Here is a 13619-nt window from a genome sequence, read left to right as displayed (position 1 = left end):
TATACGGTGTTTTTGCGTGGTGAGCAACGCACCTGGAACTTCTCGATAACTCTGTCGTATTTATTCCTTTCATCAGGCGTTGCAAACTTGAACGTATTGAAAACTTCAATGGCTTGAGGACCCACTACCGTGAGTAGCAACGGGATTTTCCTGGCGTCGGGTTTGGAGTCTAGTCCAATGGAAGCCATGTACAGCTCAAACAGCTGCTTGAAAGACCGCCAGTTGCTGTCCACATTTCCCACCAGTTGCAGTCCTTCCGGTGGCCTTAAAGTCTCCATCTTGAGTCAAAAACTGATGCTTGACCTGCCTTTCACTCCTGGTACTATGTTTTGTTCATCTTTAAAATGATGAGTCTTTTGTAGCTGAGCTAACTGCTCGTACTCTTTTTCTTTATTGTCTTTTACTTCTTCGACACCTTCTCATAACTTCCACAGGATGGCATCCAAAACCCATTAATCACCACCAGCTCCCTCTGCTGGTCACCACTGGTGGCGACACACTAGTATCAACACATACACCATAAACACCATCAGTCTGACACTTCCAGAAACTCTCAGCTCATGAACTTATCAATACTGTGCAGCCTAAATCGGCACCGTCAATAGCATTCAATAGTCACAGCTTGTTGTAAGATAGGATAATGTAGCTGGGGTAAAAAAAAAGAAGAAGCCTTTTCTGTGTACAGCAGCTAAAGGTCTAATAACGTTGGACAATGAAATTCACCAACAAATTGTTGATCTGCAGCCTACCTTCTTTTTACCTGTTTACTTGGTTAGTTGGGGAATAAATCTCGCCTCATTAGACAAAACCGGACGGGATCCAGATTGGTGAGCAGGACAGAAAGACTTTGTTGTAAGCCTTGTAAGTGGTCTTGTGATTTTATAGCAGTTGTCTACCTCTTGGTACTCATAGTGGTTTAACAGATACAATGACACACAAGCACACACTCATTCACCTCAGTATCTAGCTCTGGGAACAATTCTGAGTTCAGTGCTCAAGGACATTTTGGCATGTAGTCCATGTACATCTAACCCTCTGGTTTGTGGTCAACCTAAAAGAATGAAGAAGAGTTCCTGCAGAGCTGTTGCTGTATTTCCAGCTCTGACACGTCTCCTCCTAATGGCTGCACTCATCACTCTGATTCTCCTATTTTAATTTATATATCTGACCCTGTTAAAGGGAAACTACTGTTTTTTACAACCTGGACCTTATTTCTAGCATAAAATATGATCGTTTACTCACCGAAATAACTTTTGTGTCATTTGCACTCGTTTAGGAAATAATTAGGTCAACGTATTTCCATGTACCGGGAGTGACGGGGCACTGAGACGCAGTCTCTAAATAACGCATTATCTGCTGCGAAACCCGTTCATTTCACCAACATTTTGTTATGATACACTAATGCTGTTCCTCTCTGTGTAAAACTGTGATGGACCAGTTGCAGACCAGATACAACAACCTGACTCAAGGAAAAGAAGAGCTGCAGAACAGCTTTAATGTTTAGATATGTTGCAGAAAACATTTGAAGATCTAACCAAAGAAAGAGCTCTGATGTATTTAAATGAAGTACTTCTTGCCTTGTGCATTTTGTTTATTTTTAAAACTATTTATCTACTCTTAAATACAGACCCATAGATACGATTAGGTTCAGCAGCAAGGTGCTGGGCATGTAGCAGTCAGTGAGTCTGCAGGAAATGGCTGCACATGGTGGGTGATGGGGCTCAGTCTCAGTCATACAGTGAGATATGACTGATTTTACAACTCAGTGGCCTCCTCTAGTGTCATTGTTAGAAGGGCCACCCCTGCGCACATGCGCCAGTTAGAACATTCCCGTTTGTTAGTATGCCGTAAAAAGTTAGATGCAGCAGTGACTTGGTAGGAGAACCCTTTGTGTGCCTTGAGTGTGTATTCATTCCTACATACAGTCCAACTTTAATAACCTAAACCATGTGGATATAACAAAGGTCCTTCGAGCTGGATATTGGTGTTAGCCTTGGATGGAAGAGTATCCTGAAGATATGCAGCCTTTTCTATCCCAGCCAGACACTGTCAGGCCTAGGCGTCGGATTCATCTACCTACCTATCTTCAAGACTATGATCTGACTAACGACTAAAGACATTCCCCGCCATCCTTTGCCTAATACAATACAGCAACAGCTAGCACAGAGTACTCAAGAGAGGCTACACCATATGCCTGTAGAGAGAGCTCAGATGGAGACTTGGCCTTCTTCAAGGGCTGTTAATCCTCCCAGTCAAAGTGAAGCAGATTCCATGGAAGCATTGTCTGTTCTAATCAAGAAGGGACTGTACCAAGCAAGTAAGCAGAGCATGGAATCAATACATCATGTTTCTGGTCGTCCTAGTCCTTACCGCCTAGTGGCCGGTCACCGATGTCCCCCTATTACCGGCCATGGGAAGGATCGTGACAGCAGTCACCACATGTGCCAACCAGCCAGTGCAGTTTCCAGCCACCTGCTGAGCATATACAGTCATATCCTGTCCATCCTGCATCCAGACATGCCTCACTGTTACCTCTTTCGCCCTCTCTACATCATTCACCTCATACTGATTATTCTACTCCAGGAGTAGCGACGATGCAGCAGTATCCTTCACCTTCTCAGCCCAACATCAACTGCCCACCAGAGTCACATCAACCTGGTCATCAACCTTGTTATCCTTCCTCCCCTCATCAGAGGACTCGCGTAGAACATTCAGACAGAGACCAGGTGCTATATAACCTCCTAGGGAAAATGATGGATGAGCTGCAGATAATGAAAGACCAGGTTGCATCCACTACTCCCCATAGACCTCCACCAGCTACAATCCAACAATTAGCCAGTATCCCCCTTTATGATGCCTCATCAGTGACGCATACAGATGTGTCCTATCCTTATCCTCACCAGCCTCACCAGCATCCTGCTCAGCCACCTCCTGACCTTTGAGCAAGTCAGCCTTCCTATGTTGGGTATTCTCAGCCACGGGTGCTGCCATCCAGATATGCCTATGCTACACAACTATTGGTAGCTCCGCAACTTCAATACCCATTCCAAAGGCTGCACAGTAGAACTCCTGCACAACCTCCTACCTACCCAGTGAGCCAAAAGCAAACCTACAGGGGTCTTAAGCCAGCACTACCGGACTTTGTCACGAAAGATCCCAGTGAGGTCACTCGTCTTGACAACCTTTTGCCTCCTGATGCTACCGAGCTTTTCTGATACCAAATACTCATGGATCATCTGAAGCGCGAGGATGCACGCCTGGTTGTAGATTCTGAACTCCCCATTTCCCTACTCCGACACCATGGCTGCTTTGAATGAGAAATATGGTCAACCCCATAAGCTAGCGCTCAAGAAAATCGCCAGTGTGATGGACTCAGCAGACATAAGAAGCGGAAATGCAGATGCATTTGAGAGATTTGCAGATTAGGTCTCTTGTTGGCATGCTTACCACTCTAGGTCCAGAAGGTGAAGCAGAGTTGCGATGCAGGTCCCATGTGGAGCTGCTTCTGAGTAAGTTACTAGCTGAGATGAGGTCAGAGTTCCGCCGCCAGATGGGTCATCGTCCTGGAACTGTGTACACTCTCACTGACCTATCGGAGTGGCTTCATTATGAGGCATGGTGTCAAGGCCCGAAGTCACGGAATCCCAGTAAGGGGCAGAAAGCAGTACAAAGACATGAACGTAAGCGAGAAGGGAAGTCAGCCTATCGATCAACCACTGTACTCCATGGAGACAACAAAATGTCAACAAACCCACCAGCTGACTCACCCCAGAAGAAAGCCCATCACAGGCCTTTTGTCCATACTGTAACAAGAAGATCACTACCTTAGTCAGTGTACCGTGTTCAAAGCCTTTACTAAAGATCAAATGGCTAATTGGACCAAAACTAACCATAGATGTTGGTGGTGTGCACACACTCATCAGGTTGCACAGTGCATTCTGAAGAAGCCATGTAACATCTGCAAAGGCAGACATCTTCAGATCCTACATGAGGTCAACTCCAAGGATACCAGTCCTAAAGAGGATTTGAGTCGGTCCAGTTCAGCCACTGAAACCTTATACCTGGACCAACCTATCGACAGTAAAAGCGTCCTCCTGAAGGTCGCCAGAGTTCTGATTTGTTATCAAGGGAAAACTCTCGACACCTATGCAGTGCTCGATGATGGATCAAAACGAACCATCCTACTCGCTACTGCAGCACTTAAGCTGGACATACAAGGCTCAGAAGAGAGTTTAACACCAAGAACAGGTCAGGATGTGCAAACCCTTAGCGGTTCCTCTGTCTCCTTTCAGATATCTCCTGTGAGTCAGCCCCAGAAGATCTTCCAAATTAAAGCAGCTTTTACTGCTGAACGTCTTGGACTTGCTGACCATTCCTATCCTACGGCCATCCTGAGCAAGTATAAGCATCTTCAAAACCTACCTCTGCAGCCCTTCGAAAACTCATCGCCCCTGCTACTCATCGGTGCTGATCACCCCCATCTGAAAACACCCATCACACCTGTTCGCATGGGACCACCAGGTGGGCCAGCTGCCGTAAAGACCTGGCTTAGATGGGTGCAACAGGGACCCACTTGTCTTCTCTGAACTCAGTTGCAGTCACAAGAATGCCTTCACCTTTCCCTGAGTCCTGCAGAGCTAGAACTCAAAAGAGATTTAGAAAGACTGTGGCAACTTGCTGTCTTGCCTTATTGGTGTGAGAAACAGGTTACAAGGTCAAGAAAGGATCAAGAGGCCATTTGCTGTTTGGAGGCCAAGACAACCAGACAGCCTGCAGAACTCTACTCTGATCAAGGCACAAACTTCCGTGGGGGAGAAACTGAACTCAGAGATGCCTACAGTAAACTGAGCTCTGAACTGAAACAACTCCTGGTCAATTGACAGATCAGCTTCCATTACAACCCTCCTGCTGCTCCTCACTTTGGTGGTGCATGGGAGCGGGAGATCCTCTCGGTCAAGGCAGCCCTTTATTGCACACTGGGCTCAGAGATTACCACAGAGAAAGTCCTTAGGATGGTCCTTACTGAGATCGAGGCCATAATGAACTCTAAGCCCCTCAGATATGTTTCCGCAGACTTAGCAGATCCAGACCCAGTGACACCCAGTTGCCTCCTCATGGGGCGGCCAGCTACCTACCTCAAGTTGGACCAGAGGGAAGTGGCAGAATCCTTCTCCAAATGTTGAAGTATGCATGGTGGTGATGCTGATTGAACCTCAAGTACCACGGTCATCATGGCAGATAGGCAAAGTGACCAAGGTCTTTCCAGGCATGGATGGACGAGTGAGGACGGCTGAGGTGCAGATCCAGGACCGGGTTTACACTAGGCCCATTGCACGTCTGATTGTGCTGCCAGAGATCCGGGACACAGAGGACAACCCTGATGACCTAAATAGATACTAGAGTGGCCTTTTCCGATCTGAAACCAAATTTGACCCCTTGGAACCAAATTTGAGATACCCATATTCATTCCTACATACAGACCAACTTTAATGACCTAAGCCACACGGACATAACAGTCATCAAACTAAACTACATGTTTGGAACCAGTATCAGCACGTTGCTCATTCTGCACAAATGTTTTCACCTTTAACAGTGACCAACCTACCTAGGAGAAATACCTACAGAGCTATAACATTTCTGTTATTTCAGTTTGATATTTTAAATGTTTTTACTAATAGAATTAAAGTGGAATAGGAGCTATGACGTTGCTGTGCTTCAGCCATAGACAGATTAGTGTCTGTGGAGATATTCCTGTACAAGTCCCAAGCTGTGCACAGTTAGTGACATGTGATTAATCACTCAGCAGTTTTCTTTCTGCCAGAGACAGTAGACAGAGCTAACTTTTAGCTGACTGACAATGTCACACAGGCTACGTTGTTTAGACCTCTGGAAAGTGAAACTCAAACTAATACGTGCAACCACCAAAGAAGGTTAGGGACTAAACAGAGCTCTTCAAGATTTCCACTTGTTAACTAAGTGTAAAGTGTTCATCTGTAGACATTATCTCCGTTCTCATGTCTCAAGTTACTAGCTTAATTTATCTATTTTTGAAGCATTAACAACAATAATACTGCAGCAGCGCTCTCTCTATACTGTTTGAGGATACAGAGCACTGTAATGAATCTGTCTTTGGGAAACAAACCTTTCTAGTGGTACCAACATTTTTTTCCAGGCCAGTTTCATTAGCTTGTTTTTTAAATGATTCTGTTGAACCACAATTTAAAAGTAATGTCTCATTTTCAGTAGTTATTTTTCAGTAATTTGTATTCATTATTTATTGTCAGTTTCAAATCTGACATCATCTATCTATCTATCTATCTATCTATGAGAGGATGTGTGAATGTGGTTTGGGAGGAACAAAACTTCTGACACACGCTCTAAACTTTCATATCCTCAGAGACCTCTGAACCAAACTGAACAATCTGAACCAACAGAGCTGAACATCATGGATCAACTTTATGCCAATATGGAACCATCGGTTTATCCCAACACATGGAAAATGGAGATAATATCTGAAAATATTTACAATAATGACGATGCGATTCAAACTCTGGAACCAACCAAGAGTGAACCTGCTGTCTCAGGTAATGAACACAACATGAACAAGGTTTACACTCATACTATAATTGCAGTATAATAAGGTGTTGACTTCATGTTTGAAGGAAAAACTACATTTTATAAAACAACTTGTCTAAAGTAAAATAAACTCAAGGAACAGTGGTGAGACTGGTTTGCTGACATTGATGTTTAAAACACAATGTCATCTTTGCATAATAATTGACTGAATAACAAACTGTAAACACTGAAATAATAACACCTGACCAAAAAATAACTAAATATTGTCAGTGCATCCCACAAAACATAAAGTTAAAAATCTACTTACACATTGTCATTTATTTTTAGTCAATGGAAAATGAGCAGAGTGATGATAGGCCATATTACCACAACCAGTTTCAATTCTCAGAACAGGAAAACCACATTTATAGCTAAATACAGGACACATGGCTCAGCCTCGTAGTGTGTCTCGGTTAGGTTCCCAGCAAGTCATACAGCAGTGACAAAAATCACTGTTTAACACCATTAGTTAAATCAGCAGGGTTTTGCAATGTAATAACACTAAACACAGTTAAATCCTTTGTACATTTATTTTCAAAAATAATAAAAAATTAAAATTTTTGCAGTGACACTGAAAAGCAGTCTGACACATTTCAGAGAACAAACAACACAAATAAAAACTAGATGATGGCAAGCAATCATAAAGGGGGCGAAGTGTGACGTCTTGAGTACAGGGAGGACCCAAAATGTAGAGAGGCTTGTAGCAGGTTTAACGGAGGTTTATTTCAACTTCATCTCAGTTCAAAAACAACAACTCAAAAAGCCGCTTAAGGTAGCGGACACTGCAGGTGATGGCGACTGGAGGCTGGTGGATGGCAAGGAAACTGATGTGGCTAGAAAACGGAATCACCTGACAATGGTGTGGAGGGTGAACCAGGCTTTTATTGAGTGGTGATTGCAAGATGGAACTCAGGTGTGCTCTGCTGTGCTCAGAAAAAGTGGGTCAGCCACGCCCCCGAGCCACCACCTGCACTGCTGGAGAGAAAAAAGGAAAAACTAACGGCCACAAACTATATTAACATAACACAAAAACTCAAACCATAACAAACATAAGACAAAAACTCAAACCATAACACGAAGCTGTCCCAGAGTGGGGCACAAAGCATAAGTGGGTTGGATACGGCCTGAAAGGAGGCAAAGTGTCTGCGGAGGAATCCTTTGGCTGACAGTGAATCGGAATGTGGGTCGGAAACAGCCAAATTTGGTGGGCTTTTATGCAGTCTTCCACAGATGCCATTGCCTCCGTCTGCCACTACAGGGAGTCATGGGCTAAAGTAGGCGGGAAAAGACCTGACAGGAGGTCAGGTGTCACCAGTAGCGAAACTTGGTGGGCTTGTAAAGAGTCATCCACAGAATATTATTGTCAAATTTCAAGCAGTTTACTGTGGTGGTTTGTGAATTATAAACATGTAATGGTTCTAGCGCCCCCTACAGCCCAAATTTCACGAAACTTGGCATGATAGTACGCAAGTATATTATAATGTTGGTTGCTAAGTTTCATAAGGATTGGGTGAATACTTCAAAGGCTATAGGCCTTAAAATCATATGAAATGTTTCTGTCACTTGTAGCGCCCCCTGTAGACGTAATATCACGCAACTTGATGGGCGTCTACACAGTATGTTACAGATTGTGTATGCCAAATTTCATGAAGTTAGCTATTGCAGTTTTGGAGATATTGAAATGTTGCTTGTGTAGCGCCCCCTAGAGACCAAGGGTCATAAAAGTAGGAGTGCTTGTACAGAATATATACACATAAATTGGCTCATTATAGCGCCACCTAGCTGTAGGCATGTGTATTGACACCAAAGTGACATGCTAGGACTTCTAAGCTACCAGGTTTGATGCCTTTCGCCCTTGCAGTTTGTCCTGCGCAGACACTTTTAGGGAAGCATAATAATAAGGCGAATAATAATAAAAATCTGAAGAAAAACAATAGGGATCCTGCAACGTGGTTGCATGGAACCCTAATAAAACTCCATAAGTGTGCACATTCTTTTATAATTGGGAATGTGACTGTGTTCTGATTCTAATTCTAATAAGGCTCATGTGAACTAGTAAACACATGTCTTCAGCTCTCATTCAAATAAAACTCAGCTGTCCTTTCTTCTGACGTCTTGTTTATTGAATATGACTGAAGGAGCTATGGGCCTCAAAGAGTTTAAAAAGGATCAACATGATGTCATTGTTGATAGGTGAGGGCCACAGACGGATATCCATATTCTATTCCATCCCAAAACCCTGAGGAAAAATGTGCTACGTCTGATGAGACAAAGATGTGTTTTTATGTCTCTTTGTCTCAGAGGTATTGATGAATGTTGCACTACATGAATCAGGGAATCAAGAACTCTCTTTAGAACAGATTTGTTTGTGGTACAACTATTAAAATGTGTGAACTATGTATGAGCTGTTGAGTTATTTCAGTTTCACCAACCTGTAAAACAATCCACTGACCCACAGGGCCATCTTTGAACAATATTATTTGTTACTGGTCATGTTGGTGTATGTCAATTACGTATAATGACATGCATAAATGATCAAAAACCTTGAACTGGGTAGAATCATGTATACAAAACATTTCCTGTGTTCAGTCACCAATATTGCCTTTTACTGTCAGGTGCTGAACTAGAAAAGAAGAGCTCCTGCAGAGTTGTTGCAGTGTTTCTGGGTCTGCTGTGTCTTCTCCTGGCTGGACTCATAACGCTGACTTTATTTTGTGAGTGGGCTACTTTGTGAAAAGCTCTCAAACAGAAGATGTGTGGCTGGTTGAGAGTGTTTGATTATTTCTTGTTCTTGTTCCAAATGCAGTCATCCAAGTCAAGTCTCAGCTGGAAACAAAAATGGACCTGTTACACAACAGTTACAACAACCTGACAAGAGAGAACAATCAACTGCAGACCAGTTACAACAACCTGACTAGAGAGAAAAATCTACTGCAGACCAGTTACAACAGCCTGACTAGAGAGAAAAATCTACTGCAGACCAGTTACAACAGCCTGACTAGAGAGAACAATCAACTGCAGATGACATTTGACTACATGACCAAACAGAGAAATGACCTTCAGAGAATTCTCCAAGGTAATTATTTCTTAATTCTGTAAGTCTGTGGCAAATCTGTTTAAAGGTTTAGCCATTATTGGGACGTTTCATTCTCCAAGTGAGAATTACAAGTGAGAGTACATTTTTCTTCCTAGAGTTAAATTTAAACCTCAATAAACATGTATTTAACATGCACTTCTGAATAAATGTATTGTCTCAGTTCAAAGTCCCACAGGTGGTACAGTCTGCCTGCAGTAATGATATGTCAGACATAAATACTGCACGTCTACATTCTCTGTTTCTTTATTTAGCTGTGAGAGAACACAATCGCAAAGAGAAAAACAGGTCCACACCAACAATGAGGTTTGAATTTAGACCGTGTTCTGTATGAAAGTACAACCACAGTGAAAAAGACTGGTTTCTTCATTTATACTCCACTTCTCCATCTGTAGGACATCTGTAGAGACAATGAGACACATACTTTACACTACTTCCTCAAAAGTCACTTGTCTCATACATTCAGGTTTCATCATCAAGACCTGTAAGAAGGTCTGATACTGACTGGTAGAGTAACATAATAGAGACAGAAAGCTAAGAGGAAAAGTAAATAAAACAACTAAAGTACATATTATGATGATGAGATTTAATTAGACTTTATTTCTTAGTTGGACTTCTGTTTATGTTTTGCATTTTGGCATCTTACCACAAACATTTAAATGAGCAGACAGTCTGCACAACAAATAATTAAATTTTATATACTGAATGAAATTGGATCATTTGTGCAACTTTGGTTTTATGTTATTTTTTCAATGAATAGTTATGAATTTCAACTGATGACTTCTCCAAAGCAATAACTTTGACAGACCATAATTGAGTTTGCCGCAGTTATCCACAATGCCAAAATGATAAACTTTCTATATATTCATTCATTCATTCATCTTATGTAACCGCTTGTCCTGTGAAAGGTCACGGGGGGTTGGAGTCTATCCCAGCTGTCACTTTGTGTGTGACACAAAGTAGATTTGTGTCACACAAGTAGATTTTGTTGGAATTTTATGTGAAAGACCAACACAATGTGGCACACTATTGTGAAGTACAAAGAAATTTAATCATGTAAATTTTTCTTTGTACTTCACAATTGTGTGCCACTCTGTGTCAGTCTTTCTCATAAAATTCCAATAAAATATATCCATGTTTGTGGTCGTAATGTGACAAAATGTGGAAAAGTTCAAGGGGTATGAATACTTTTGCAAGCCACTGTATATTACACTTTGGTGGTAGTTGCTATTAGATTTCTGGAAGCAGGAAGTCCTGGGATGATGATTATTATTCTTTTGCTCTATCAAGAACAAAACTTGGAGTTGTTCGGTGGAAGTATCTATTATATTTCTCGTGGCAAGAAGTCCTGGCAAGGAAGCAGGGATGACTGTAAGGAGAGAGGAGCAGACCTGGTGATCATCAACAGCCAAGAAGAACAGGTGTGTGTTTTTAGAAACTGTGTGTGAGGTAAAGAGTGAAAGCCACAGAAGATGAGAACAAATCAAACTGTTTAGTATTAATTTCTGTTTTGATATTGTGATGACAGTTTGTTTCTCTCTGTCAAGGTATTTGCAACAAAATTCAGAAAGCGTGTATGGATTGGACTGACTGACACAGAGACAGAGGGGACATGGAAATGGGTGGATGGGACTCTGCTGACCACAAGGTTCACACATTACTTAACCTTCCTCCTGTCATGGTGTGCCGTGGCCAACCAGTTTACAGTATACACAGTGGAAAACTGACTGAAGGTTACTTACTGAAAAAACAGAAACCATATTGACAATAACAGTCACTATGGACATGTCTTTAGTGGATTCAAATGCACCATAAGGTCATGGCTTGTTCAGGCAATGTGAGCTATTGATTAATTCGTTGGGCACCATTCAGTCTATGATTCTGATAGTTTTAATCAAGTAGTTCAATCTTTTAATGTGCCTATATTCATATTGTACATCTTTAATCATGATCTCATAAGATGTCACTGCAGTCATGGAGAAATTAGTGCATCCTTATTTATTTCTGAAAAAGAAAATGTTTGATTCTCTTTGAGACACTGCCTACAGATAAAGGTGGAATACAAATAACACCACAAGAAATGTTCATCATTCTTGTATTACAGGCCAAGGGTGGAGCCAGTAACCAGATTATATTTAACTGTAAAACAGAGAAATAATGATGAGACGGGTAAACAGTAGTGTGTCTCGTTCTCTGCTTCTGTCAGTCTGAAGAGTTACACCAAGCCATCTTCCTGTTGAGGCGTTGCCCCCTAGTGACATAAATTGAAATAGAAACCTAACATAACATTTCACACACCCTTACATAAACAGAGCTGTCTGATTTACAGTTTTACACAAAAAAAAATATTTAAACTACATAATGTGACTATGCATTGGTGTGTGTTGCAAAACTGCTTTACTGGCATGATGTTTGAGGGTCATTGTATGTCCTGTCCATATCAGCCATCCCTTACAATGGTTTTCTAGTCAAGTAACGGTTATAAGAAGAAAAATTGATAGAGAGAGATTCCTATTTCATGAGAGATGGGAATGTAAATTCCTATTTGTGCTTGTGTTTGAGGTGATTCTAGAGTCTACTGGGGCCCCTGAGTTTAATTTGATCTCGTCTTGACCGTTGACTTGTTGCTTCTTTTTCTCTGAGAAACAAATGAATCTTTTGTGTTCCAGTTACTGGAACCCTGGTGAGCCAAACAACGTAGGAGATGAAGATTGTGCAGAACTAAACTTTCAAACTTCGAGTGGAAAGTGGAATGATATCCCCTGCAACATTGAAATGCACTGGATCTGTGAGAAAAAACTGTCTCCATGATTCATCTTTAAAACTCATCAGAGTATTCCAACTTCTCATCACTTTCAGCTGAAACAGCCAAAATAATGCTAAGCAAACACATCTTTTTAACAGATATGTATCACTGTTATAAGTTGACCTATCATCCTGTGACCTCTACATAAACTATAACCTTTGATAACAAGTCTATGAGCTGTCCTGCAGACCACGTTAGAAAGCTTAAAGATCTGAACTCATTATCTCTTCACTGTGTTACTGTTGTGTGGCAAGTTTTCCTTGTTTAATGTTGTGTTGTAATCTTGTTTATGGAATATTTTCTAAGGCTCTGACTAAAAATGCATTTTGCTGAAATAAATGGTTAAAAACATGATGTGACTGAGCTTTACAAAATATCTGTAATCTTCAGCAGTGTTTTCATTTTATAAAATTATGGCTGATAGAACTGTAGACAAGATGAATAAATAAGAATGTATAATTTAAAAGTGTATACCTATTAACTCTGGCTACCTCCCACTGTCCAAAGACATGCTTGTTAGGTTAGTTGGTGATTTTAAATTCTAAACACGACGATTCACAGGACAAAGCGGTTACAGAAGATGAATGAATGAATGAATGAATGTATACCTATTAGGGGTTGAACGACTTTGGAAGTCAACTATTTATGTGGTGAAAGTTGTTGTTGACATCACACATGAAAACACAGTAGAAAGTAATGCTTTGCAACAATGAAATCTATATTCCTGGCCTGAATACATATTGTAGCATTTCATACAAAGGAAGCTAAAGAGGCTTTTCTGCAAGGTAACTGAAGCTTGAACAGGGCTGCTGTCAGCCATAGCCCACGTCAACACCATAAACACTGTCTGTCTGACACTTGTAATATGTGGCTCTTGTTCAGCAAAAAAAAACAATAAACGAAACAAAAAAACACGCTCTACAACCACAGCAACAAACTAATAGAGCACAACAGAAATGAACACAACACATGTTCTTAATTCATATGTGCTATACTTCACAGCATGTTGTAAGATAGGATAATGTAGCTGAGATAAAAAAAATAAAAAATGTGGCCTGCAGTCGTGGGGGGGGGGGGGGGGGAATGCTGCAGCAGTGCTCTCTC

General features: G+C 41.4%; 1 protein-coding gene across 1 annotated transcript; it reads left to right on the top strand.

Annotated features, from left to right (window-relative positions):
* Positions 1–9453: 9453 nt before the first annotated feature.
* LOC311495020 (hepatic lectin-like) lies at positions 9454–12949 on the top strand (the record flags this gene model as incomplete). Its single annotated transcript, XM_084554319.1, has 4 exons — positions 9454–9691; positions 10898–11130; positions 11257–11357; positions 12379–12949. The coding sequence occupies 4 exons, from the start codon at positions 9454–9456 to the stop codon at positions 12518–12520; spliced, it is 714 nt and encodes a 237-aa protein (XP_084410445.1). The 3' UTR covers positions 12521–12949.
* Positions 12950–13619: the final 670 nt, after the last annotated feature.

This window comes from Chelon labrosus, assembly GCF_963514085.1.
Source record: "Chelon labrosus genome assembly, chromosome: 2".
NCBI lineage: Eukaryota > Metazoa > Chordata > Actinopteri > Mugiliformes > Mugilidae > Chelon > Chelon labrosus.
The sequence above is the reverse complement of the archived record's forward strand: the minus strand, read 5'-3'. Positions and strand labels throughout refer to the sequence as shown.